The 23,678-nt window shown below is 43.4% G+C and overlaps 1 protein-coding gene across 7 annotated transcripts; it reads left to right on the top strand.

The window, feature by feature from the left end:
• The first annotated feature begins 19,255 nt into the window (after positions 1 to 19,255).
• On the top strand, positions 19,256 to 23,290 carry LOC120707016 (uncharacterized protein At1g10890-like). 7 transcript variants are annotated; one of them, XR_005688652.1, is made up of 5 exons: positions 19,270 to 19,589; positions 20,219 to 20,431; positions 21,926 to 22,047; positions 22,239 to 22,458; positions 22,677 to 23,285. XR_005688652.1 is itself a non-coding variant. In XM_039991784.1 (4 exons), the coding sequence occupies exons 1-4, from the start codon at positions 19,444 to 19,446 to the stop codon at positions 22,941 to 22,943; spliced, it is 846 nt and encodes a 281-aa protein (XP_039847718.1). In that variant the 5' UTR covers positions 19,256 to 19,443; the 3' UTR covers positions 22,944 to 23,285. The 7 variants fall into 7 exon arrangements, 1 of the variants encoding a protein (XP_039847718.1); XM_039991784.1 differs by lacking the exon at positions 21,926 to 22,047 and having other exon boundaries at positions 19,256 to 19,589; XR_005688651.1 differs by having other exon boundaries at positions 19,261 to 20,431; positions 22,677 to 23,290.
• The last annotated feature ends 388 nt before the right edge of the window (positions 23,291 to 23,678 follow it).

The raw sequence follows: 23,678 nt of genomic DNA, 5'->3' as shown, positions 1-23,678 counted from the left end.
CTACTTCAGTTCATCAGATCCGCAGTTTTCTCGTCTTGGCGGGGTATTACCGCAGATTTATTCCGGACTTCTCCAGAATTGCTAAGCCCATGACAGAACTACTAAGGAAGGATGTCAAGTTTAAATGGAACGCAAAGTGCGATGAAGCATTCCATACATTGAGAGCACATCTAACCACTGCGCCAGTTTTGGCTCAACCTGACAACAATAAACCCTACGACGTTTATTGTGATGCTTCAGGTACTGGCCTTGGTTGTGTTCTATTGCAAGACAATCGGGTGATAGCTTATGCTTCCCGAGCTCTTCGGCCACACGAGCTAAATTATCCCACTCATGATCTTGAACTAGCCGCCGTTATTCATGCTCTCAAGCTTTGGAGACATTATCTTATGGGCACTCATTGCAATATCTATACCGACCACAAGAGTCTCAAATACATTTTCACTCAAAGTGAGCTGAATATGAGGCAACGAAGATGGTTGGAATTAATCAAAGATTATGACCTGGAAGTTCATTATCATCCGGGCAAGGCTAATGTTGTAGCCGATGCGCTCAGTCGCAAGGTTCACTGCAATTGCCTTTCAGTGGAGTCGTATAATGACACATTGTGTGCTGAAATGCAAAAGCTGAAATTAGAAATCATTCCTCAGGGCTCTTTGAATCATATTTCGGTGGAACCGACACTCTATGACAAGGTCATCATGGCACAATTACACGACAAAAGTGTTGGTATCATCAAGCAGCAAGTAGTAGAAGGTGAAAATAAATACAAGTGTTTTCGAGTGGACCATAAAGGAATTTTGTGGTTCGAGGATCGCCTAGTCGTTCCAAAGAATCATGAGCTGCGGAAACAAATCCTGGACGAAGCACATCTCTCTAAATTCTCTATTCATCCGGGTAGCACCAAGATGTACCAAGACCTAAAACAAAATTTTTGGTGGACCCGCATGAAGAGAGAGATTGCCAAATATGTCGCAGAGTGTGACACCTGTTAGAGAGTGAAAGCTAGTCACTTGAAAGTTGCTGGAACTCTCCAACCCCTACCCATTTCCGTCTTGGAAATGGGAAGATATCAGCATGGATTTCATCGTGGGCTTACCAAATACCTCTCAGCATCATGATTCCATTTGGGTCATTGTTGATAGGCTCACAAAGACCGCTCATTTTATTCCAGTACATACGGAATATCGAGCCAAGAAATATGCTGAAATCTATATTGATCAGATTGTCTGCCTACACGGTATACCCAAAACCATTATATCGGATCGTGGTCCTCAGTTTGTGGCAAGGTTTTGGGAGCAACTCCAAGAGGCTCTCGGAACTAAATTAATTCGAAGCTCAGCTTACCATCCACAGACTGACGGACAGACCAAAAGGGTTAATCAAATTCTTGAAGATATGCTTCGAGCATGTGTCATCCATTATGACAAGAACTGGGACAAATGTTTATCCTTGGCGGAGTTTTCTTATAACAACAGCTATCAGGCCAGTCTGAAGATGGCACCCTTCGAGGCCTTGTATGGTCGACGGTGTCGAACTCCTTTGAGTTGGTCTCAGACTGGGGAACGTCAAATATTTGGACCCGAATTAGTGGTCGAGGCTGAGGAGAAAGTCAAAATAGTACAAGCTAATCTCCGAGCAGCTCAGTCTCGGCAAAAGAGTTATTTTGATAAAAGAAGGGATCCTTTGAAGTTCATGGTTGGTAACCACGTCTATTTACGAGTGTCTCCAACTCGAGGCGTTCAACGTTTCGGAGTCAGGGGTAAGCTCGCACCTCGCTATGTCGGGCCATATGAAATCATTGAAGAATGTGGACCCGTGGCTTATCGTTTGCGACTTCCTTCACGACTTGCCGCCATCCATAATGTTTTCCACATATCCCAACTCAAGAAATGTGTTCGAGTTCCTACGGAAATCATTGATCAACAAGAAAATTTTAGTGGAGCCCGATCTCTCATATACCGAGTATCCACTCAGAATTCTGGATCAAAAAGAGAGAGGTACTCGTCGAAAGGTGGTAAAAATGTATAAAATTCAGTGGTCTCATCACACTGAAGAAGAAGCCACCTGGGAGACGGAGGATTATCTTAATCGACATTATCCGGGTTTTCTTAGCTCCACCTCAGGTATACCATTTCCCCTACCTCAATTCAATCATCCAATCTCGGGATGAGATTCTTTTTAAGGGGGGTAGGTTGTGACACCTCAGGTGTCAGTATATTTAAATACAATCAATGTACCTTAGTTAAAGTTAAAAGAAAAATTTGAGAAATTAATTCAAAGAGAAAGGGTCAAATAAAAGACAAATCATACAAAAGAAATTAAAGGAAAAAGAAAAAGGAGTGAAAAGCTACTCAAAATTTAATTCAAAAATGTGCACAAAATTTTAGTTGGCTCATGAGAGGTGTTTCAATTGACATGTGCTCAATTGAACTTCAGCCAAAATCAAGTCAAAAACTGAATAAAACTAAAGTCCTTTTGTGCAAATATGCAAATATACCAATAGTTCAAAATGTGAGTTTCAAATGAAAATTTGCATAACACGAAAGTTGTAGATCTTGAAAAGTTATGCAAAAGTGGTATTCAACACTTTTCCATTTGAGCCCTCCAAGTAGGAGAAAATTTTTGTTTACCGAAAGGTCCCTGGAATTTCAGAAATCCTAGATAGGCCCTCACCTTCACCTCTCTCTCTCTCCCGGTGCTTTGTTTTCCCGCCGTCCGTCGTACGCCGCCGGTGGACTTCGTCCACCGCGCGCCGGCGGCCAAATGGACCCGGGGAAACCTCTCAGCACCACCTGGCCCGCCCCTTGGCACCTCCTCGCGCGCACACGCGTCCCAGACGCCTCCCCGAGCCGCCACGACACCCCGGCCGGCGCAGCGCCGCTGCCTCCTCCGCCCGCTCGCCGTCGAGTCGCCCAGGGCCAAATCGACCGCCCCCAGACGCCACATCCCTCACCTAGGAGCTCCTTGGCCTATAAAGACCCCCAGAACTCCACCGTCGCGCCCCTTCTCCTCCTTCTTCCTCCTCCCGCCACTCCGCCATGGCCGCCGAGATCCAGCTCGCGCGGACCGGCTAACCCAGCCCTGCATTGCCCCCTCCGACCACCGCAGCAGCTTCGCCACCTCCTAGTTACGCTCCACGCGTGCGGAATCGAACCCAAACCTCCTCCCGACACCGTTCCCCTTTTGCGCCGCCGCCGGCGAGCTCAGGCTCACCGCGGACCGGCCAGCTCCGAAGAAGACCGAGCACGACAGCTACCCCAGAAGCTTCCACGAGCTCACACGGTGCTCGTGCGCACCCTGTTCCCCTACCCCGGCGAACCGAACAACCGACCCGCCATTGCCGCCGCCGAGCTCAAAACCGTGCACCAAACACTCGAACGTCGACCAGGGTAGGTATTCCTCGATCCCTTCTCTCCCACGCGCCTCCCCGTGGCAGCCCCGGTAAGCCCTGCGTCGCAAAACACCACCGGCAAGATGCCACGGCGGAGAAGGCCGGCGAAGGACCCGGTTGTAATTTCTTTTTTTCGTTCAAGGGTGTTTCTGCAAGTATCCCAGTGTATACCAGTGAACTTCTAAAATGCGAAACAAATCACAGAAAAATCAGAAAAATGTAAACTCAACTGATCTAGAATCCTTGTAACAAAATCTACAAATTTTGTAATATGCACATCTGCAGAAACTCAACTGAATTTAATCTAGTTAAAAGAATAAGAAAACCACCTTATGCATGTTCATGAAGTTTTGCTGAGCAAATGACCTTGATTTTTGGATATGTTATCACCAATGGAATTTTAAGATCACAGTAAAAAGATGGCACCCAACCAAAACAGTATCATATTGGAACAATCAAGATTCTCTAATCTGTTGTTAGCTTTCTCGATTTAATTATGCAAAATATGCACATGAACTCGCTCTGAAATTTTTACTGCATGCATGTGCCACTGAATCCCTGCAAATCCATAAATTCCAGATTTATCAGAGTTCAATTGCTATATACCATGATTTATGCTTGTTTAATCAACTTAATTCCTCATATATAGTTCTTATGCTCAGAAAAATCTATATTTATTTCTGGAGTCTCATTTTAGCTCTGTGTTCCTGTTTAAAAATTTTGAGCTGCAGTTATTGAGTTTTGCTTTGCTGAATAATCATAGCTTAGCATCTTAGGGCTAGATTTACTATTTTTGTTCTGAGTTATCTACAATGTTTCTGATCATGATTTTTGGGCATGATCTTGTTTAGAGTATTTTCTATCTGTAATAAAAAGTTCATATGCAATACTGGTTAAATGCACCTTGAGAAATCTATGCAAATTCATGCTAAGTTAACTGCATAACTAATTTATCATAGTGAGATAAATCTTGAAAAATTTTCTGGAGTATGTTTAACTCATGAATAGTATCTGGTAAAAATTTTAGAACCAAATCCTTAGTAAAACTTTCTGTAGAATTAATCTTTGTTAATGGCTTGCTGTTTTTATTCTTTTTATCACCTCTGCTGTATAAGTGTATAAAATCTGGAAAAAAATTCAGTGCTGAGTATATGCTTTGAAGTTGCTCTCAGTAAAATTTGTAGCTACCAGAACCCATATTAAACGTTCTGTACAAAAAGATGAAGTAACTAGAGTGATCTACTTGCATGAATAGTTATAGTTTTTGCTTTATGGTTAAATGCTGAAATCTATACCATAAGTACTTAATTTGAATCTGGGTTACTTTAGTGTTTCCTCACTAGCTCATTAGTAATTTTGGGTTGTTACGAAATAATGAAAGCATTCTATGTGTTGAAATTAAAAATGGAAACCAAAACCCCACTCATTCATGAAGAAACGTAGTTATGTTTACTACTCTATAAATGACTGCCCATGAAATAAACTGTTGAAATCATCACTAAAGTAACTTTTGTTGGACTATAACTTTATCGTGAAGGAAAGAAATTGTTATCCATGAATAACTACATAATCTTGCATTGCATATAGAAACGGTTAATCTCGCGAACGGTGACTACGAGTTGGTGCCCGCGGACTCTCGTGCAGGAGCAGGAGGTTAATCTGAACTGGTGCTAACTTGTCTCAAGACCTGGGCCAAGCCCCAGAGGCTTTTTCTGCCTGACAGTGCCCAAGAAGGCAAGCCCCGGAACATAATCCCACTATTTTCCGAATTATCATTCAGCTATCTATTTATTAATGTATTGTAATATTTTGTTTTCTGCATTTAAGTTTTCTAGGCGTTGATCGAAAACCTTAGATGCATGACCCCTAGGAACCTATGTTTGATACCGGATCTTTTTATCGACTAGCTGCCATGCTAAATAGGTACGGTAGAAGTCGAGTGGTTTCCTGCCTCTCGCGAGCAAATAGGAATTGTACTGACTTTAATTCCTGTTGAAATGTAAGGACAACGGGCGGGGTTGTGTAGTTGTGATACCCCGCTGGTATAGTCAAAAATGGCTAAGGTCATGGTGTGTGGCTCATTTCATTAAGCGTTTGAAAGTACTAGCCACATACCGAGAAATATGGTAATCGGTAAGCTTAAGTACCTGATTGGACCGGCGAGTGGAACGATCTCGCACCCTCCTGATAGAAGTAGGATTTATATTTTTGTCGCGACGTACGGGTGCAGAGTGGTCGGACTCTATAGTCGGGGAGGGTGCCCCGGATCCACGGACTGAAAAGAAAGGGGAAAAGTAGCGTGGGCGGGAGCGAAGTCGATCCCCATGTGTGTGGTTTAGGTTCCCCTGGCCAGGTTGAAATTCGATTCGGAATCGTCCGCCTCTCACGGCATGAGATTGCTTAATGTTTTCGGTCACATAGAGTAACAAGTGGAACATGATGATGATAATACTGCTGGTTGATTAAAATGATTGCTCTTACCATGTTTGTGTAGAGTTAGTTGCAAATTTAGAATGGTTAATCCCACTAGAATCCGGCTAAGTAAAACCTGAAAGTAAGGATCAACACTTAGCGGCATTTTTGGCAAACAAACCCCACCAACCAAAAAGCCTTGCATGTCTAGTTATCGGACTATGTTATATCCGGAGACGGGTCAGTCTTGCTGAGTATTAGTATACTCAGCCTTGCTTGTGGCACTGTTTTTCAGGTACTAACTTTGAAGATTTGTTTGCAAGTCTTACTTGGCCGTGTACCTTGCCTCCGGGTTGGTCTGTTGAGTGGGATGGCCCTTCAGCCGGTGCTGACCACCCTCCCGCCGAGTGATGCATTCGTACGGGCTTTATCGATGCGTCACGTTATCTCGCTAGTTATCTTTTACTGCTTCCGCTGAACAATGAGACTTGAATAAATTGAGTAGATGGAACTCTGTAGTACTTTACTAATCTGAACATGGTTTGTAATAAATTTCATTTCTGCTGCAATCACTCTGAGATGTATGAAATGTTCTGTGTTGTAATCTCTGGGCTCACCTTCGTGTGAGTGTTGTCTGCTGGTCCTGGAATAGCGTGGCTTTTATCGAGGCTTCACTCGAGGAACTACCGGTGAGTGCCAATTTGGGTCAGAGTTGCTTAGCAACAAAGATCAGTGCACCCGGGCCCAGTAGTTTTGGGTGGTTCCGCCACAGGCACTCGGCTAGACGTTGGAAGGTTCCTCCGAGGATCAGGATCAAGTCGCGGATAAAGATCCCGGATATCTAGGGATCTCAACCGACGTGATTCCATGTAACAACCCGAGTAGATATCCTCCCTTACTTGTAACCCACGGCACCTGGGCCTATAAAGGGGCCGTGGGGGACCCATAAAAAATAGATCATCAATTCATCGTCATCTAGCTCATACAATACACAAAACACAGGCCATAGGGTATTACGCTCCCGAGCGGCCTGAACCTGTCTAATCCCTTGCGTCATCACGTAACCATCGAACTCTGGTCTCTGGAATCCCCTCTTCACCTACAAATCTACCGTCGGGCATACCCCTGGTGGACTTGCCGGATAAGCAATCTGACAACTACCTCACTTGTTTCCTCCCTATAACATTTCTAAATATGAACATAACATTTCACATATCTGAAAACTGTTTAAGAAAATGCTAACAGGAGTTCCCGATGAACGCTTGCATGAATGTTGTTTCATACTACGCTTGAGTTTGTGAATCAAAATTTTATAAGATCCCTTGATGCTTAGTTGTCGACTAATGTGATATGTTTGGTTCAAAGTTGCTCATCTTTTCATGTTGACCAGTTTGGGGAATTTTTATTTGTGAAAACAAAACTAAGTTCATGGTCTTTTCCTCCATGTGTACTTTCCTACCAAAGCCATATAATGTTTCCCACTCGAAAAATCCTTTTCATATGTCTCTTGACTACGTGTTGAGCTCGATCAAATTTTGTGACTCATCATGGTTTACTTTATTTATGCCCTTGATTAAAGGTTGTATGTTCAGATAAAGATCCATGCTCCTTAAATATTGTCTGACAACAGTATTCAAAAAGAGAGAGAGAGAGAAAGAAGAGAGAGAGAGAGAGAGAGAGATGGCATGCCAAAGAAGTATGACCCAAAAAGAGAGAGATAGAGAGGAAAAGATGGCATGCCAAATAAGCATGACCCAATAAATAAAGTCAGACATAAAAGGAGCATGTAATTCTCTATACATTAACCTAATAAGTCCGTATATATAAGTATCAACCTATGGATCTGATCTTTGATCTTGCAACAGATTTGAGTCAAGCAGATGCCTTTTTACTCCCTTTCCAAATCCCACATATGCCAGCCACATCAGTAAGGCAGAGTAGAGGCAAGCCCTGGTAAGGAAATACACATGAGTGACATTGAGAGACCTATTAGGAGAGTAATGAGGACATGACAAGTAAGCATAAGGCCAAACATGGTGAATGGCGTGAAGACGAAGGAGACCAATAAGGTTTTCCAAGTCGAGAAGAAGGCCCAAAGCTTATCCGGTTCATATCCCCAAGGTGGAGGCCCAAAAACAACTCAAGTTCGAGTCTACCTCGGAGTCCAGGAGCAGCCCGCACAAAAAATGACGCCCAGATCGCATACAGAGTCTGTTTCGGACATTCCTTATATGGATGGAAAGATAATTTCAAGTAGCTTCCAATGGCATTGGTTTCAGACCCAAATTCATTAGGAGTCAATAGGAATTGTCGAAATAATGTGACATCCAGAATCAGCCAGGGCGCTGCGCCGCCGTCTTTTGGGTTGTGGTCCCATGTACCATGTCGGGCCAAGTGGCCCAAGTGGTGGACACCCCCTTGGCCACCATCAGGAACCCTAGGACATCCCTTAGGGTATAAACTCAGTAGCCGCCGCCTAGAATGATAGGGTTTTGTTTAGTTCAAGTTTTCGGTTTTGAAACTTTGATTGATTCATTGTAACTGTAGCGACAAGTCCTTTTACTGTGATCCAAGGCCCCCGTTCTTGATCTCCTCCACTGTGTCGATTAGTCCTTTGGAATTGAGTTCTTGAACCCTATATTTATCCTTGCTTCATTTATATTTGCAATATCAGATTGCGTGTTTACATCTTCTTGCTTGTGTCCTTCGATTCACTTGCAGAAAAAGGCTTCTTGACGAGGTCAATTAACTTGTGTTTGGTTGATAACCAATGGAGCAGTGGTGTAGCGGTTGCAGGGTTCAAATCTTGCTGATTTGAAGCCGGATTGTCAACATCGAGTTCTCCACCAATCGAACGTACCTTTACCTCTCAGAAGATCGGACCTCTCGAAAGAATGCACCCCTGCTGGCCATGGCTCCCTCCTATAAATATAAAGGGGGGTGAAGGAATGAAGCACACACCACACCCAACACAACTCACCTCTCTTCCTTTGGAGCTTGGAGGTCCGCATCCTAGATGCTCAGGTAGTCTAGGAAGTGTAGAAGATTAGGAGAGTGAGGAGGAGTCGGGGAAAGTGCCGGGCTTGTCGACACTCTTTTCCGCTTGTACCTCGACAGAAGCTTATTCGGTTGTAAGTGTTCGAGACTTTCTTATTTAGAATTAGAGTTTCGTTGCAAGTAGTTTCTTCTGCCTTATATAAGTTGAGTGTATGCTTAGAGTAGCATTTGATCCTAGCTTAAGACTCCGGATAGAAAAGGATAATCTTGGCCAGGGTTAGGATTAGTACGGAATAGCATAGACGTGGTGTCTAGGCTAGACTTTACCACTAAGTTGTCTGATAGTCCCACGGTTTGTTGAGATAGCCGGCAGGTGGTGACAGCCCTGTCCGAGCCCTAGTAACCCTCCACGTCCGGATATTAGATAGAGCATTATTACTGAAGCTATCGGCTTGTTTAAGCCGGTCGAAACCGGTAGCTCGAAGTATAAGGGCGAAGTATCTCTTTCTCTAAACATAGATTCTAAATCTTAGGAAGTCATCTCTGTCCTATCCCTCCTACACCAATGTGTGTCCTTGGATGAGCCTGAACCCGTAGATAGTGTACTCACATTACTCAATGGATACGATACCCTGGAATACTCCTGGGTGAAAGCTACAGCGGTATCCGTGCGTTTGCGGATTTTATTTGTGACGTTACAAAGTACCAACAACGAGTAGTTACAGTATGGTAAGGTATATTTTACTATAGAATATTCCACGCATGTGAACAGTTCCGATGCTCCGGATCTGATAGATGCTCTTTCAGTTCGTGTGTGGGTGGGATTGGCAAGCACATGAAGATATAACTGAAGAAAGGCGTTTGCTTGAAGTGAAGGCGTGTTTTTCTTATCGTTCCAGTTGAATCGGATAGCTCTGAATAATTACCATTTATGCTTATGTAATTAAACAATTGTCAATTGTAATTTTATTCTACCAAAAGTAGCATAGGGTATATACCCCTGTGCGCCGGCATGAGAGAAAATAAGAGGAGAACTCATCTATCTGTTCTGCCTATCACATTCTAGTTTTTCTTCCTTTTCCGCATAATAATTTACTTTAATTTCCGCATCTTGGTTTAGAATCTTACTAGCTAAACCTAGTGCATTCCCTCAAAGCTAAGAGCATCCACGTTGTTGACACAAAATCGCGCCAACACACTCGAATGCGCTAGAACACGCGAACGATCGTCAAATCGATCAACACCTGCGAAACCCTGGGCGGACCGGTCTGACCGGTTTCACCGACCGGTCTAATCGGTGCAGGCAAGGGCTCGCTGGAAACCTAGAACAGCGAGCTCGGGAGGGACCCCGTCGGAGCTTGTGATCGTAGGGTTGCTCTGAGGTCGGCAGGCCACTCAGAATGTCTTCAAACGCCGCCGGGACGAATGAAGAAAGCAATCTAGGGTTGGAAAAGGCTAGGGTTTGAGAGATAAAAGTAATGCGATTTTTTGTATTGATTCGATTGGGAATAACCTCAATCAGGCCTTAGCCTTTATATTTATAGGCCGGGCAAGACGTACCCCTTCACGAGTAGGATTACATGAGGACTCTTTACAAAAAATCTAATTCTACTCGGACTGTACAGACCTGACCGGTCTGACCGGTCGGCCCGACCGGTCAGACCGGCCTCAGCAGATGCCAAATTTGGCTGTCAACATATGCCCCCCTGCTTTTTGGTGAGTTTCACAAGCCAAAAAGTAAGAACTATCTTGATGTACATGTTTTACACAGGACATACAACTCTAAAAAACAAAACTAAGGGCGATATACAATACCGGCCGTCTTTGTCTTCATGCACTTTGCCATATGCTAGGATAAAATTTCTTCAAGTATCTCCCGTTGATAGCTCTAGGTAGACGCTCACCTTGCAACATCTCCATCATATATGAATTACCGGAGATAACCTTGATAATCTTGTAGGGACCCTCCCAACTTGGCGACCATTTGCCAAACTTGTTGCTTTTCATCCCAAGAGGCAAAATTGTCTTCCAAACTAAATCTCCAACCTGAAAAGACTTAAGTTTTACCTTCTTATTGTAGGCTCTAGCCACCCGAAGCTTGTCCTTCTCAATTTCCTTCAAAGCCTTCAAACGCTTATCGGTTATCTCATCAATATTATCCATCATCATATCATGATAATCAACAGCGGAGAGGTCATTCTGTTTTGCTAATCTATATGTGTCCAGATTTACCTCAACAGGTAAAACGGCCTCTTGACCATACACAAGCTCAAAAGGAGTAACCTTAGTAGCACCATGTCTAGATATACGATGAGCCCATAATGCTTCGGATAACACTTCATGCCATCTCCTAGGATTTTCTTCTATCTTCTTATTGACAAGTTTGATCAAAATCTTATTACTAGACTCGGCCTGCCCATTGGCCTGAGCATAATATGGAGATGAATTGAGCAATTTAATCTTGTAAGATTCGGCAAAGGCACGCACCTCTTTTGATATAAATGAAGTACCTTGATCCGTTGTTAAAGTTTGTGGAATGCCGAATCTATGAATAATATGCTCAGTAATAAACTCAATTACCTCTTTATGCGTCATATTCTTCAAAGGAACCGCTTCGGTCCATTTAGTGAAATAATTCGTAGCAACCAGCACGAAGCGATGCCCCTTTGAAGATGGAGGATTAATTTGTCCAATGAAATCCAACCCCCAACCTCAGAACGGCCATGGTTTAATAATAGGATGCATCAGCGCAGCAGGCACCAATTGCAAATCACCAAACCGCTGACATTCTTCACATCCTTTATAGTACTTGAAACAATTGGATAGCATGGTGGGCCAATAAAAACCGGCTCTTCTAAGTAACCACTTCATCTTAGGAGCCGATTGATGAGTACCACAAATACCTTCATGAACCTCACCCATAGCAATCCGGGCCTGATCCGAGTCTAAACATTTGAGGAGCAAATCTTCGGCAGTTCGACGATAAAGTTTGTCGTCAATTAAAATATACTTGAAAGCTAAACGCCGAATATTTCTCTCTGCACCACGACCAGGATCTCTCAAATATGATATAAGAGGGACCCTCCAATCCTGAGCTTCGGCCGAAACAATTGAATCAACTTTTTTAGCCGAATCAGAATTAACAGCTGCATCATCGGTCAGACCGGTCTCTGGACCGGTCAGACCGGTCTGGGCGGTCAGACCGGTATCGCCGACCGGTCAGACCGGTGTGTCCAGAACCAGAAACTCGGCTTTCGTTTGCATCGGCTTGCGAATGTTGAAATATTTTTTCGTAACATTATAACCAGATGCTTGCTGAGCCAGAGCATTTGCCTTTCCATTTTCTTCCCTCGGTATATGTTTAATAATAAATTCATCGAAGGAGGAAATAATATCAAGGCATTTATGAAGATATGCATTTAGAGAACCATTATAACACTGGCATACCTTAGATACTTGCTGCACCACCAGAAGAGAATCTCCAAAAGCTTCAACATGCTTCACGCCCATGGATTGCAAGAATTCCAAACCAAATAGAAGAGCCTCATATTCAACTTGGTTATTTGTGCATTCTTCTTCCAATCGGTTTGAAAATTCAAAAGCAGCACCATTCGGAGAAATAAGAACAGCACCAATCCCTTGACCATCATCACAAACCGATCCATCAAAGTACAACTTCCATGGTGTGCAAGTAATATAGCCGACTTTTAAATCATGCTTGTCATTAATCCGATGCTCAACAATAAAATCCGCTACAATTTGGCCTCTCATAGATTTTAAAGGTTCACAAGCCAAATCATACTCAACTAAAGCATAAGCCCACTTACCGATTCTACCACTCAAAATCGGTTTCTGTAACATATGTTTGATCACATCGGTTTGACACACTACTATGCAAGTACTAGATAATAGATAATGTCTAAATTTGGTACAAGCATAATAATGAGACAAACATAACTTCTCAATAAATGTATACCTCGTCTCCGCATCAATAAGTCGTCGGCTTAAATATGCAATAATATATTCCTTCCCTTCGGTCTCTTGAGTCAAAACAGCACCAATAACCTTGTCTTCAGCAGCCACATAAAGTCTGAAAGGTACTCCTCTCTTAGGTGCTTTGAGTACAGGTGGTGAAGACAAATAAATCTTGATCTTCTCGAATGCTTCTTGCTGTTTTGCCCCCCAAGTAAATTCGGTTTCATCTTTTAACCGAAGAATAGGAGTAAAAGCATCAATCTTCCCGGACAAGTTAGATATAAATCTTCTCAAGAAATTCACCTTGCCCAAGAACTTCTGTAAATCTTTCTTGCATGCAGGGGCTTCAACCTTCTTCATGGCTTCAATTCTCTTAGGATCAATCTCTATTCCCTTCTCATGAATAATGAAGCCAAGAAACTTTCCAGCCGATACACCAAAAGCACATTTGAGTGGATTCATCTTTAAACCATACCGGCGCATCCTTTCAAGAGCAATCCTTAAATCGGCTAAATGATGATCTAAACCAGCCGATTTAATGACAATATCATCAATATACACTTCCAAGATAACACCAATTAAATCATGGAAGATTAAATTCATAGCTCTTTGATAAGTAGCACCCGCATTTTTCAAACCAAAAGTCATAACCACCCACTCAAATAAGCCGACAAATCCCGGGCATCTAAAGGCCGTTTTAGATATATCTTCTTCGGCCATAAATATTTGATTATAACCGGCATTACCATCAAGAAAACTAATGACACGATGTCCGGAAGCCTCATTAATCAACATATCGGCTATAGGCATAGGATATTCATCTTTGGGAGTAGCTTTATTAAGATCTCTAAAATCAATGCACACTCTAATTTTCCCCGAATCCTTTTTCTCAACAGGCACAATATTAGAGATCCAATCAGCATAACGACAAGACCGAATAAATCCAGCATCAAGTAAACGATTAATTTCAGTTTTAATTTGGTCATAAATAATAGGATTGAAACGCCTAACCGGTTGTTTATAAGGTCTAAAACCGGCTTTAATTGGCAAACGATGCTCAACAAGATCACGACTCAAACCAGGCATTTCATGATACTCCCAAGCAAAACAATCAACATATTCCTTTAATAAATTAACCAAATCGGCTTTATATTCAGCCGATAAATTTTTGTTTACAAAAGTCGGCCTAGGAATAGTTCCATCACCAATATCTACCTTCTTTAAAGGATCAGCTGATGCAAACCCTTGGCCCAACTTATCTAGATCACCAGAATCTTCAATGGCTTCACACATATCGTTCGTGCGCGTCCGATATTGATCTAACCTCTGCTGCAGCCATTCTGCGTTGGACCGGTCTGACCGGTCGGGGTGTCCGGTCTGACCGGTAGGCCCTGTGCGCTGAACGAGACAGGACCGGTCTGACCGGTCGGCACTGGCGGTCTGACCGGTCTCCTCTGAAATTTCTGTTGTACTCATCTGATTTACATTAAATGATTTAGCCGATTATTCATCGGCTTTAGCACAGCAGAAACAAAACCATCCTTAGTGCAACTGATCAAATCATAATCGGACAGATCCACGCCCGATAAACACTTGACGTTGTCGTGTGCACTAATGGAATCCGAATCGGTTAAAGCAACAAAGGATGAAGTGTCCCCATGGACAATCTCAACCTCATCGCCGATCCACTGAACAAGAAACTGATGCAAGGTAGAAGGAACACACTGATTTGCATGAATCCAATGCCTCCCAAGAATCAAATTGTAATTACCTTGCACTTCTGTGACGAAGAAAGCTATAGCAAGCATCTTACTTCTAATGGTGAGCTCCATGGAAGCAACTCCTTTGGCGCTAAGGGGCTCGCTCCCTCCAACACCACTGACGGTCATGTTCGTCCTGATCAGGTCTTCGTCTTGGCCACCGAGCTTCTTGTACAGCGAGTAGGGCATAAGATTTACAATGGCCCCACCATCTATTAGCATGCGAGTCACCGGTTTCCCGTTGATGTGTCCCCTCATATAAAGAGCCTTCAAATGATTGTCCTCTTCGCTTGGCTTCTGGAACACAGCTTCACGGGGCCCGAACTGAAGATGAGCCAAATCCTCCTCCGGAACTACGAAGTAATCCGAAGATAAGTGCACTACATTGATCTCCATATTGGTGCGCTCTGGAGACACTTCGTAGTCTACCAATTCCTCGTCTTCAGCTGTCGGAGGAACTGTTGGGGCTTCATCAACAGAAGGAACCGAAATGGGCTGCACCGATTCGGCTATTGCCTCTGCACTGGGCTCGACCGGTCTGACCGGTTGGTCAGAGCGGTCTGACCGGTCCTCATGACCGGTCTGATCGGTCGGCTGTGGCGGTCTGACCGATCTGTCTGGCTGGTCAGCTGCCTTAGCTTTCCACACCTTGCTTTGAGGGAACATAGGCCTGTATCTGTTAAATTCCTCATCCCTCATCTTCTCCTTCTCCTATTCCTTCTTTTCTTTGTTGCGGAGGCGCTGCAATTTCCTTTTTTGAGTATGAGTTAATCCCAAAGGGCACCATCTAGGCTGATGGTACTTATCCGCTGCGCTTTTGCTGCTACCAGCCTCATGATCATTGGCCATGACCGGCTTTTGCGAAGGAACGTCAACCGATGCATCTACATCCATCGGTTTCTTGCCCGTATCTTTTATGGGCACTTCGATTTCACCGATTTGAATAACATCCGCTTTGGACTTTTCTGAATCAACCACGGTCTTCTGCTCCCCCCTCTTTTCCTTGACGCGATATTCAAACCTTGGAACAGGAGCTTGACCCGGCTTCTGATGAGACCGGTCTGACCGGTCAGTGTGTACCGGTCTGACCGGTGTAACCTGCTGCCCTGGACCGGATTGGCGTGGTCCCAATCGGTCATGCACTGGCATCCTGGAGCTTTCCCCTTGATAATGTGGAGGATAAGGCATCGGGAAACACTGCATCCATATCTGTTCCCATGCCGGATTTGTTGCATTTGAAGCCGGTGGCATCCATGGCATGGTAGCATACATCTTCTGAGTAGGATATAACGTGACAACATCACCTCTGCGCCTGCTGGATTCCCTTCTTGGGGACGCCGGACGATCTTGACGCGGCGGTGAATGCGGTCTCTTTTTTAACGGCCGATCGTTTTGAACGGCCTTTGTATACTTGTTCAACAACTGGTTGAAGGTGGGCTTTTGATTAGCAGTTCTGCCCTGCACCTTCACTTCGTTGGTCTTCCAAGTACCCACTTCCGGACATTTCGGCTTGAAGGTCCGGGGACGGTCACCAGGGCGGTCTGACCGGTTGGAAGAACCGGTCTGACCGGTCGTGCCTGATCAGCAGACCGATTTTCTGATGGAGAACTCCCTTGCCCCCCGAGTCTGGGATTTCTGACAATGATCTTCAGAGTACTCTTGCCATCATCAGTTTTCTCTTTGATAACTTCTCGGGCAAGGATTTTGTCACCTGTGTTCATCGGTCTTGGATCACCGATGACAACATGCTTTCCCTTAGCTCCTTCGGCTTGTTCCGGCCGAATGAGCACTTTTGGATTGTTCAATTCCAGCGTATGAACAGGGAAAGGAGCTTTGTCAATCTGCATCTCAGAAAGTACCAATCGTCCTTCATTAATGGCCGATTGTACCTGTCGACGAAAAACATTACAATCGTTAGTAGCATGAGATGTAGAGTTATGCCACTTACAATATGCATGTCGTTTAAGCTCGTCGGGAGATGGAATAGCATGCGATAATCGGATGTTACCATTCTTAAGCAATTCATCAAAAATCCGATCACACTTAGAAACATCAAAAGTAAACTTCGGCTCATCCTGCCGATTCTTTTGAATCGGCTTGAGAGACGGAACCGAACTGGGTTTGGCCTTTGATGGCCAAACAAATTCGGCGGCATATACTTCCTTACTATCATCGTCCGAACCATCCGAATCATGATCAAGAATGTGTGTGTTGGACCGATGAGGCTTGAAAGTATCTTTGTCATTTTTAAGTTTAAATTCTAAACCCATGACTTTGACTTGCAAGAAATTCACGGTATGATATTCAAAGCCCTCAAGTTTCTCTTTCAAATAAGAACGTAAACCATTAAATGCCAAATCCGCCAAATCTTTTTCGGAAATTGTCAAACTAAAACACCGATTTTTAATCTCTTTAAATCTTTTGAAATAATCCGAAGAAGATTCATCACGTCCTTGCCTAATCGATGTTAAATCCAACAATTTCGCTTCTGTTTCCCCACTAAAGAAGTGATCATGAAATTTACGCTCCAATTGAGCCCAATTGCGAATAGAGTTAGGAGCAAGTGAAGAAAACCAAGAGAAAGCTGTTCCAATCAAAGATAAAGAAAATAAACGCACACGTAAAGCATCATTAAAACCAGCTTCCCCTAACTGCAATACATATTGACTAACGTGTTCCCAAGTTGTACGAGAATCATCACCATTAAATTTAGTAAACTCAGGGATACGCCAACCAGCAGGAAAAGGAGTGAAATCAAACTCAACGGGGTAAGGTTTTTGATATAAACGTGTAGTACCCATATCCACCCCAAGCTTATTCTTAATCGCGTTTGCCAGATCCTCTTTGAACTTAAGAATATCGGCTTGATAGTGCTGGCTGGTATAGAACTCAGAAAACCGATGCGCATTAGGATTTCCATGTGCCATCGTCTGTAACGAAGTTGGGATCAGTCCTTGATTAGGTCCAGATCCCTGCGATACTCCCGCTACAGCAGCAATGCGGGGCGGTGTATAAAGTGACAATTCATTAGTTCGGCTAGGGGCAGCCGAACCTGGAATTGTCTCGAGAGGCGTCGGCGACGGCACTGAGTAACCGGTCTGACCGGTCGTACCGGTCTGACCGGTCTGTGGGACCGGTCCGACCGGTGCTGTGTGCACGGTCGATGATAGCGGGGTTTGCCCTGAAAATGAGTTCGGCGGCATACCATAAAGTGGTTCAGATGTGAACTCAGGGGTAGCCGGACTCGGATCTGATGAGTTAGGATCTGACATAGGTTGTTTACCTTTAAGCGCATCAACATCAGTACTCAATTTAACTAACATGTCACCTGTGGCAGCTTGTGCATCAATAATCTTCTGATCCATTAAAGATGACATCCTATCAAATATATCAGATGGAGAAAGGCTTACATTGGGGATCTCTTCAATCTTATCCTGGTTAAGCTTGAGAGACGGCAGCACGAACTCCTCCACTCTTTTGACGAGGCCACCACGATCCTTCTTGAAGCCCTTCAAGAATTGTGCCTTGACGTGCTCCTCCACAAGAAGGTAAGCCTTGCGTTCCTCCTCGGTGAGCTCCTCCATGGTAGCCGTGATGATGTTTTCCTTGTTGATTTCTGAAGAGCCCATCTTCTTCAGGGAGTAGATCAGATCGGTTTTAAAACCAGATTAATCTTTCCCCAGCGGAGTCGCCAAAAAGTATGTTGACACAAAATCGCGCCAACACACTCGAATGCGCTAGAACACGCGAACGATCGTCAAAACGATCAACACATGCGAAACCCTGGGCGGATCGGTCTGACCGGTTTCGCCGACCGGTCTAACCGGTGCAGGCAGGGGCTCGCTGGAAACCTAGAACAGCGAGCTCGGGAGGGACTCCGTCGGAGCTCGTGATAGTAGGGTTGCTCTGAGGTCGGCAGGCCACTCAGAACGTCTTCAAACGCCGCCGGGACGAAGGAAGAAAGCAATCTAGGGTTGGAAAAGGCTAGGGTTTGAGAGATAAAAGTAATGCGATTTTTGTATTGATTCGATTGGGAATAACCTCAATCGGCCTTAGCCTTTATATTTATAGGCCGGGGAAGACGTACCCCTTCACGAGTAGGATTATATGAGGACTCTTTACAAAAAATCTAATTCTACTCAGACTGTACAGACCTGACCGGTCTGACCGGTCGACCTCAGCAGATGCCAAATTTGGCTGTCAACACACGTAAAGCTTCTTTTCTACCGGCCGTTGATCACTTAAAGAACGGTAAATCAAACATGTATGGCAAAAAGCAAAAGGCAAGACACATGGCCACGTAACAACTTCAAATCAGTTAAGATGAGATTGGTCCCCTCTGAAGCTTTCTCGATAGACTCTTCAGCTTCGACAAGTGACCCTTGAACTTCAGAAAGTTTAAACTCAAAAAAGCTCCCCGTTCACACGAAGGAGGAAAAAAAGGTCATGTAAGAAAAGGTCTTCAAACCGGTGATTTTTCCCTTTGTTGTCTTTATTTTTTTTACTTTCATTTCCGAATATTGGTTTAGAATTACTACCGGAATTCGAGTGGATCTTGACACCAAGAGCGGTCTGTTCGGATCGTTGGGCAAGCAGCTGGCAGAGCTGGTTATGGCTGGGCCGATCGGCCAAGCCGTTGGACGGCCCAGTTTCAACAGCATCTCCTGCCCAAGCCAATTCTTGCCATTTAATATATTTCGAGGGGCACCCTAAAAAAAAAAATATTTCGACGGGCACGAGCCCCCTCGCCTCATCTGGCCCCGTGCGGCGGCGGCGACGACTCCACCTGACCTGGCCTGCGGCGACGACTCCTCAATCCTCATCTGTACTTCTCTGACCGTCGGGTATCGGCCAGATCCGTGGGGGCGCCGTGTTCTGCGGAGGACCTAGATCGCATCGCGTGCGATGCCGCGCGACTTGTCACGGTCGCGTTCTCCGCCGCGCCGGCGGCAGCGGTCGCCGTCCCCCGCGCGGTACCGCGGCCGGAGAGGGCGCCGGGACCGAAGCCCAAGCCCCGTCCGTAGCAGATCCCCCTATCGCCCCGCGTATAGGTGACCTCAGCTACACTCTCGCACCACCACAGAAATCTGGCGACTCTTTTCTTTATTTATTTATTTAGGTTGTATACTGTAAAAAAACATGAGGTGTTGCTAGTCCGCTTATGGAATTTTTATACTGTACAGTTTATTTGATGGAAATGGGACGTGCGCTTCTGCATATAGTTATTGGATCTATCAATTATTGTTTGAGCTAGCTAGTGTGGTAGTATGTTGTGGTATACCATATTTCAATCAATTATTTTTTCTATGAACATGTGTGATGTTGACCATGCTTGAGAACGATACAGATTCCCAGGAAAAAAATTACTTTGGTTCCTTTGCTGTGCAGAGTGAATATCAACATGTAATGTGCAGATGATGCTTAGATATAGTTATGCCATGTTTTGCTTTACTTGCTTGTACGGACTAACAAGAGTTGCTTTCATAAAAAGCATGGAATCCACAAAGATTTTACTTTGATGTATTGCTGTGGAATGCTCCACCCCCAAAGGTTATTGTAACAGTGTCTGAGGTAACTGCTACCGCCCGCATTTTGGGGCTTCAAGAGCTGACGGTAATTGCTTGTTTAATGTTGTTGTGCCCCTAGTTTTATTCTCACAGGGCTAATCTTTGTACTGCAGAAGGAGAAGCCCTTCACCTTCCCCAAGAAGGCGCAAGAGCCATTCTCCGTCTCCTAGGAGGCGCAAGAGTCAGTCTCCATCACAAAATCGTTACAGAAGAAAGAGAAGTCCGAGTGTCACTAGCTCTCCAATCACCGCATCTCAAAGTTCCCACCTTGGGTTGGCAGAAAATAAGAATGCTACTGATAAGCAAAGGCTAGAAGAAAAGAAAAGGTGGGAAGTACCTGCTTTGCTACATAGTCCAGATTATTCCTTCTACAGACCAAACTATTAACTGCTGCGCCATTTCCTGTACCTCTTCTTTGATGTTGATAATGAATTTATACTAATATAGCTGCTGTTTGCACCAGAGTGTTTTTCAAGGTCAACTCTATTTGACAAGCTGTCTATCTATTTTTCAAAGTTTCAGATTACATCAGCTGCCATTTTATTATTGCTTTTTCAAAATAATAATGAAAAAAATACTTGAGAAAATGAGAATACGAATATTGGATAAGGATCACTTTGGTTTAAAGACAACTGCAATTCCAAGTTTTGAATTCAGTAGGAGTTCCTGCTTTGCTAGAAATTGTAGCTTTCGGTGTAGCTAACTCCAAAGAAATCATCTGTGGTGGACATAATGCATTGTAATTGTCCTGTCAGAAAAGAGCATTGAAAATAAGTTGTTTATTCTCAATGTGTTGGATGTAACAAAATAGTTTGTAACTCTGTCCACAAATTGAATCCGTTTCCGAGTAAAATAGTATTTTGTGTAGGTACTCGTGCAGTTTGTTTAGAATTTGAGTTTCGGTGTGTTGAATTAGTATCTGTGTTCCAACAGTTAATCAAAACATTTCTATTTATTCCATGAAGTTTATTTTGAACATTTTCTTTAACAGTGCTCAATAGAATTTTGTGAAATTAGCTGTACTACTCATTACCTGTGAAATTTTGTATTGTTTTTTTTTGTGTTTAAGCTGATATCTACAGTAGAACCACTTCTTGATTTTTTTAGTGACTTATATATTTGAGCAGAGATAAGTTGTTGCCAGGATTACATCATATGCTGCTTGAAAAGAAATCTTATGGTCACAGCTATTCAGTTACGTTTGCTTTTGTCATGTAGTTGAACTGTTTTTTTGTAGGAAATAATCTCATCTGTCTGTTTATGTTTATTTGAGTGCCATTGGAGTGGTTTTCTTTTCGGTATAAAAGTTACTTAGTATTACTCAATCATTTTTTTGAAGAAATAGTATTACTAAATCATTAGTGCCCATTATTCTTGGCTTCACTTACTGTGTGATAAATTCTCTGTAAAGACAATCATTTTAGCTTGGTTGTAGTACAATAGTTTGGGAATGTGTATGTTGGTTTGATCACTGCACTGTCATGATATTTTAGAAGTAGTCCAAAAGGCCTGCATGACAACTATCGACTGTGGTGTCATCTCAGTTCACTTCTTCATGTTCTAAATCTATAATGCAGTGAGATTTAGCTTGTTTCTGTTAAATTTATTTAAGCCATAGTGATAGCCTGTCATTTCGAAGTGTCCAAAAATCATTCTCCTGCTGCAGTTCCAATTACAAGTATTGTATAATTGCTTTGAAGTTTGAACATTCACTTTGATTGGGCATGTAGCATGCAAGAATATGCTTCAGCTGGAATATTGAAATGCTTCATGACAAACTCTAAAACTGCCACAAGTTACTTTGACATTCTTCTCTACAGGTTTTACCAAAGGAAGCTACTGCTATAGTTCCACTTGTTATATTTGATGATGCAATTGGTGATCCTTTATCTACTCTTGACCAGTTTTGATAATTCGTTTTTGGATCTGGAACGTACTAGAGGTATGCCTGAATGCATTAGCTTGTAGTCAAAACTATGCTGATGAAAGGCATAGTAGCTCATATATAGTGTTGATATTTTAAATCATGTGGTCTGTTTGGCTGCTTTTATGGCCTTTAAGAGTTTAATAAAAAATCAGCATTGGACATGCCCTTCAATAGTTCATTTGACTAACTTGCTATATAACCTGCAGGCGACAAAAAGAAGTTGAACTGAGACTATTAGAGGAGGAAACGGCAAAAAGAGTTGAGCAAGCTATTAGGAAAAAAGTTGAGGAGAGTTTGAATCGTGAGGAAATTAAGCATGAAATACAACGACGAATTGAGGAAGGGCGAAAAAGGATACATGAGGAGGTAGCAATCCAGATTGAGAAAGAAAAGGAGGCAGCTTTAAATGAAGCCAAGCAGAAAGCGGTAGGCAAACTTTAGCCATCTCTTTCTCTCTGGCTTTCTTTATGTTACGTTGAATAAATTTGGTGGTAAAAGAGTTACTTCGCCATTTTGTTTTGATCAGTACATGGAACTTCAAATAGTCTTGTTATGTTCCTGCTGCTAGATTACTATGTTCTTGTTGCAACACGATGCAGAGACCCAGCCAAGGTCATTTTTTCACTGGGATTTTGTGAATGCAGGAACGAGAAAAACAGGAGCGGGAGGAGCAAGAGAAGAAGCTTGAAGAAGAACGAAAGAAAGCTGAAGAGGCATTGATGAAAGAAGCGATGGAACAGCAGCAGAAAGAGCTAGAGCGGTATCAGGAGCTGGAGAGGCTTCAGAAAGAAAGGGAGGAGGCCATGAAGCGGAAACAGATGGAGGAGGAGCAGCAGAGGCAGAACCAGATGAAGCTGCTGGGCAAGAACAAGTCGCGGCCAAAACTGTCGTTTGCTCTTGGAATGAAGTAGCATCTGGCTCATCGGAGTAAAACTAGCATTTTAATTCATCTGTAACTGCAAATCTGTGTATGAAAGCGCCCATGTGTTCCGCAGACAATTTGCAATGTGTTAATTGATCTTGATCTGCTGCGTGAGGTGGGGTTCAGGGATGCGTGAGAGGTCTTCTTACATTAATGCTCGGGGGTGGCTTGCCCGAGTTTTTTCCGTGAGGTGTACCTCTCAATATTCTTCAGCCACTCCTTTTCTGTTTCGTTGAACATTGCGTAGGGACAAAACTGCCTCCATATGTAAGAGTATAGTTGACTGACAAACTTTTAATTGCTTGAATGCAAAAGATTTGGCAGGGCTTCATACCCTCTACAGTGGGAAGCCATTTCCGGTTTCACCTATTTGGCAGGGCTATGAAGCTGGTTTTGAAGTCCTGCCAAAGAGGCCATTACAGTGTTTCGATTTGTGCCAATTTTTTGCAAAACTGAAGCCGAAGCTGGTAAAAGTTTTCCCTAACAGGCTCTTAGCGAATTAAGAACAAACTCAAACTACATCAACTCCACCTTAAACCAGGAATCCCACATATAGAGATTTTAACCCCATATTCTCACCATTTCCTTACCGAATAAAGAACGAACTTTTCACTCATGACCAAAGAAAATATTGATCTGCTAATCTATCTATCTACCTACCTATCTATCTACCTACCTATCTATCTATATTCTATATACTATAAGGATCCATAAATTTTAAAGT

This window comes from Panicum virgatum, chromosome 5K, assembly GCF_016808335.1.
Source record: "Panicum virgatum strain AP13 chromosome 5K, P.virgatum_v5, whole genome shotgun sequence".
In the NCBI taxonomy this organism is placed as follows: Eukaryota; Viridiplantae; Streptophyta; class Magnoliopsida; order Poales; family Poaceae; genus Panicum; species Panicum virgatum.
The sequence above is the reverse complement of the archived record's forward strand: the minus strand, read 5'-3'. Positions and strand labels throughout refer to the sequence as shown.

Coding starts and splice junctions, on each gene's coding strand:
- LOC120707016 (XM_039991784.1), top strand. CDS start 19,444: ATGCCGCGCGACTTGTCACGGTCGCGTTCTCCGCCGCGCCGGCGGCAG. Junction 19,590..20,218: donor CCCTATCGCCCCGCGTATAG/GTGACCTCAGCT, acceptor TTTGTACTGCAG/AAGGAGAAGCCCTTCACCTT. Junction 20,432..22,238: donor AGGCTAGAAGAAAAGAAAAG/GTGGGAAGTACC, acceptor TATAACCTGCAG/GCGACAAAAAGAAGTTGAAC.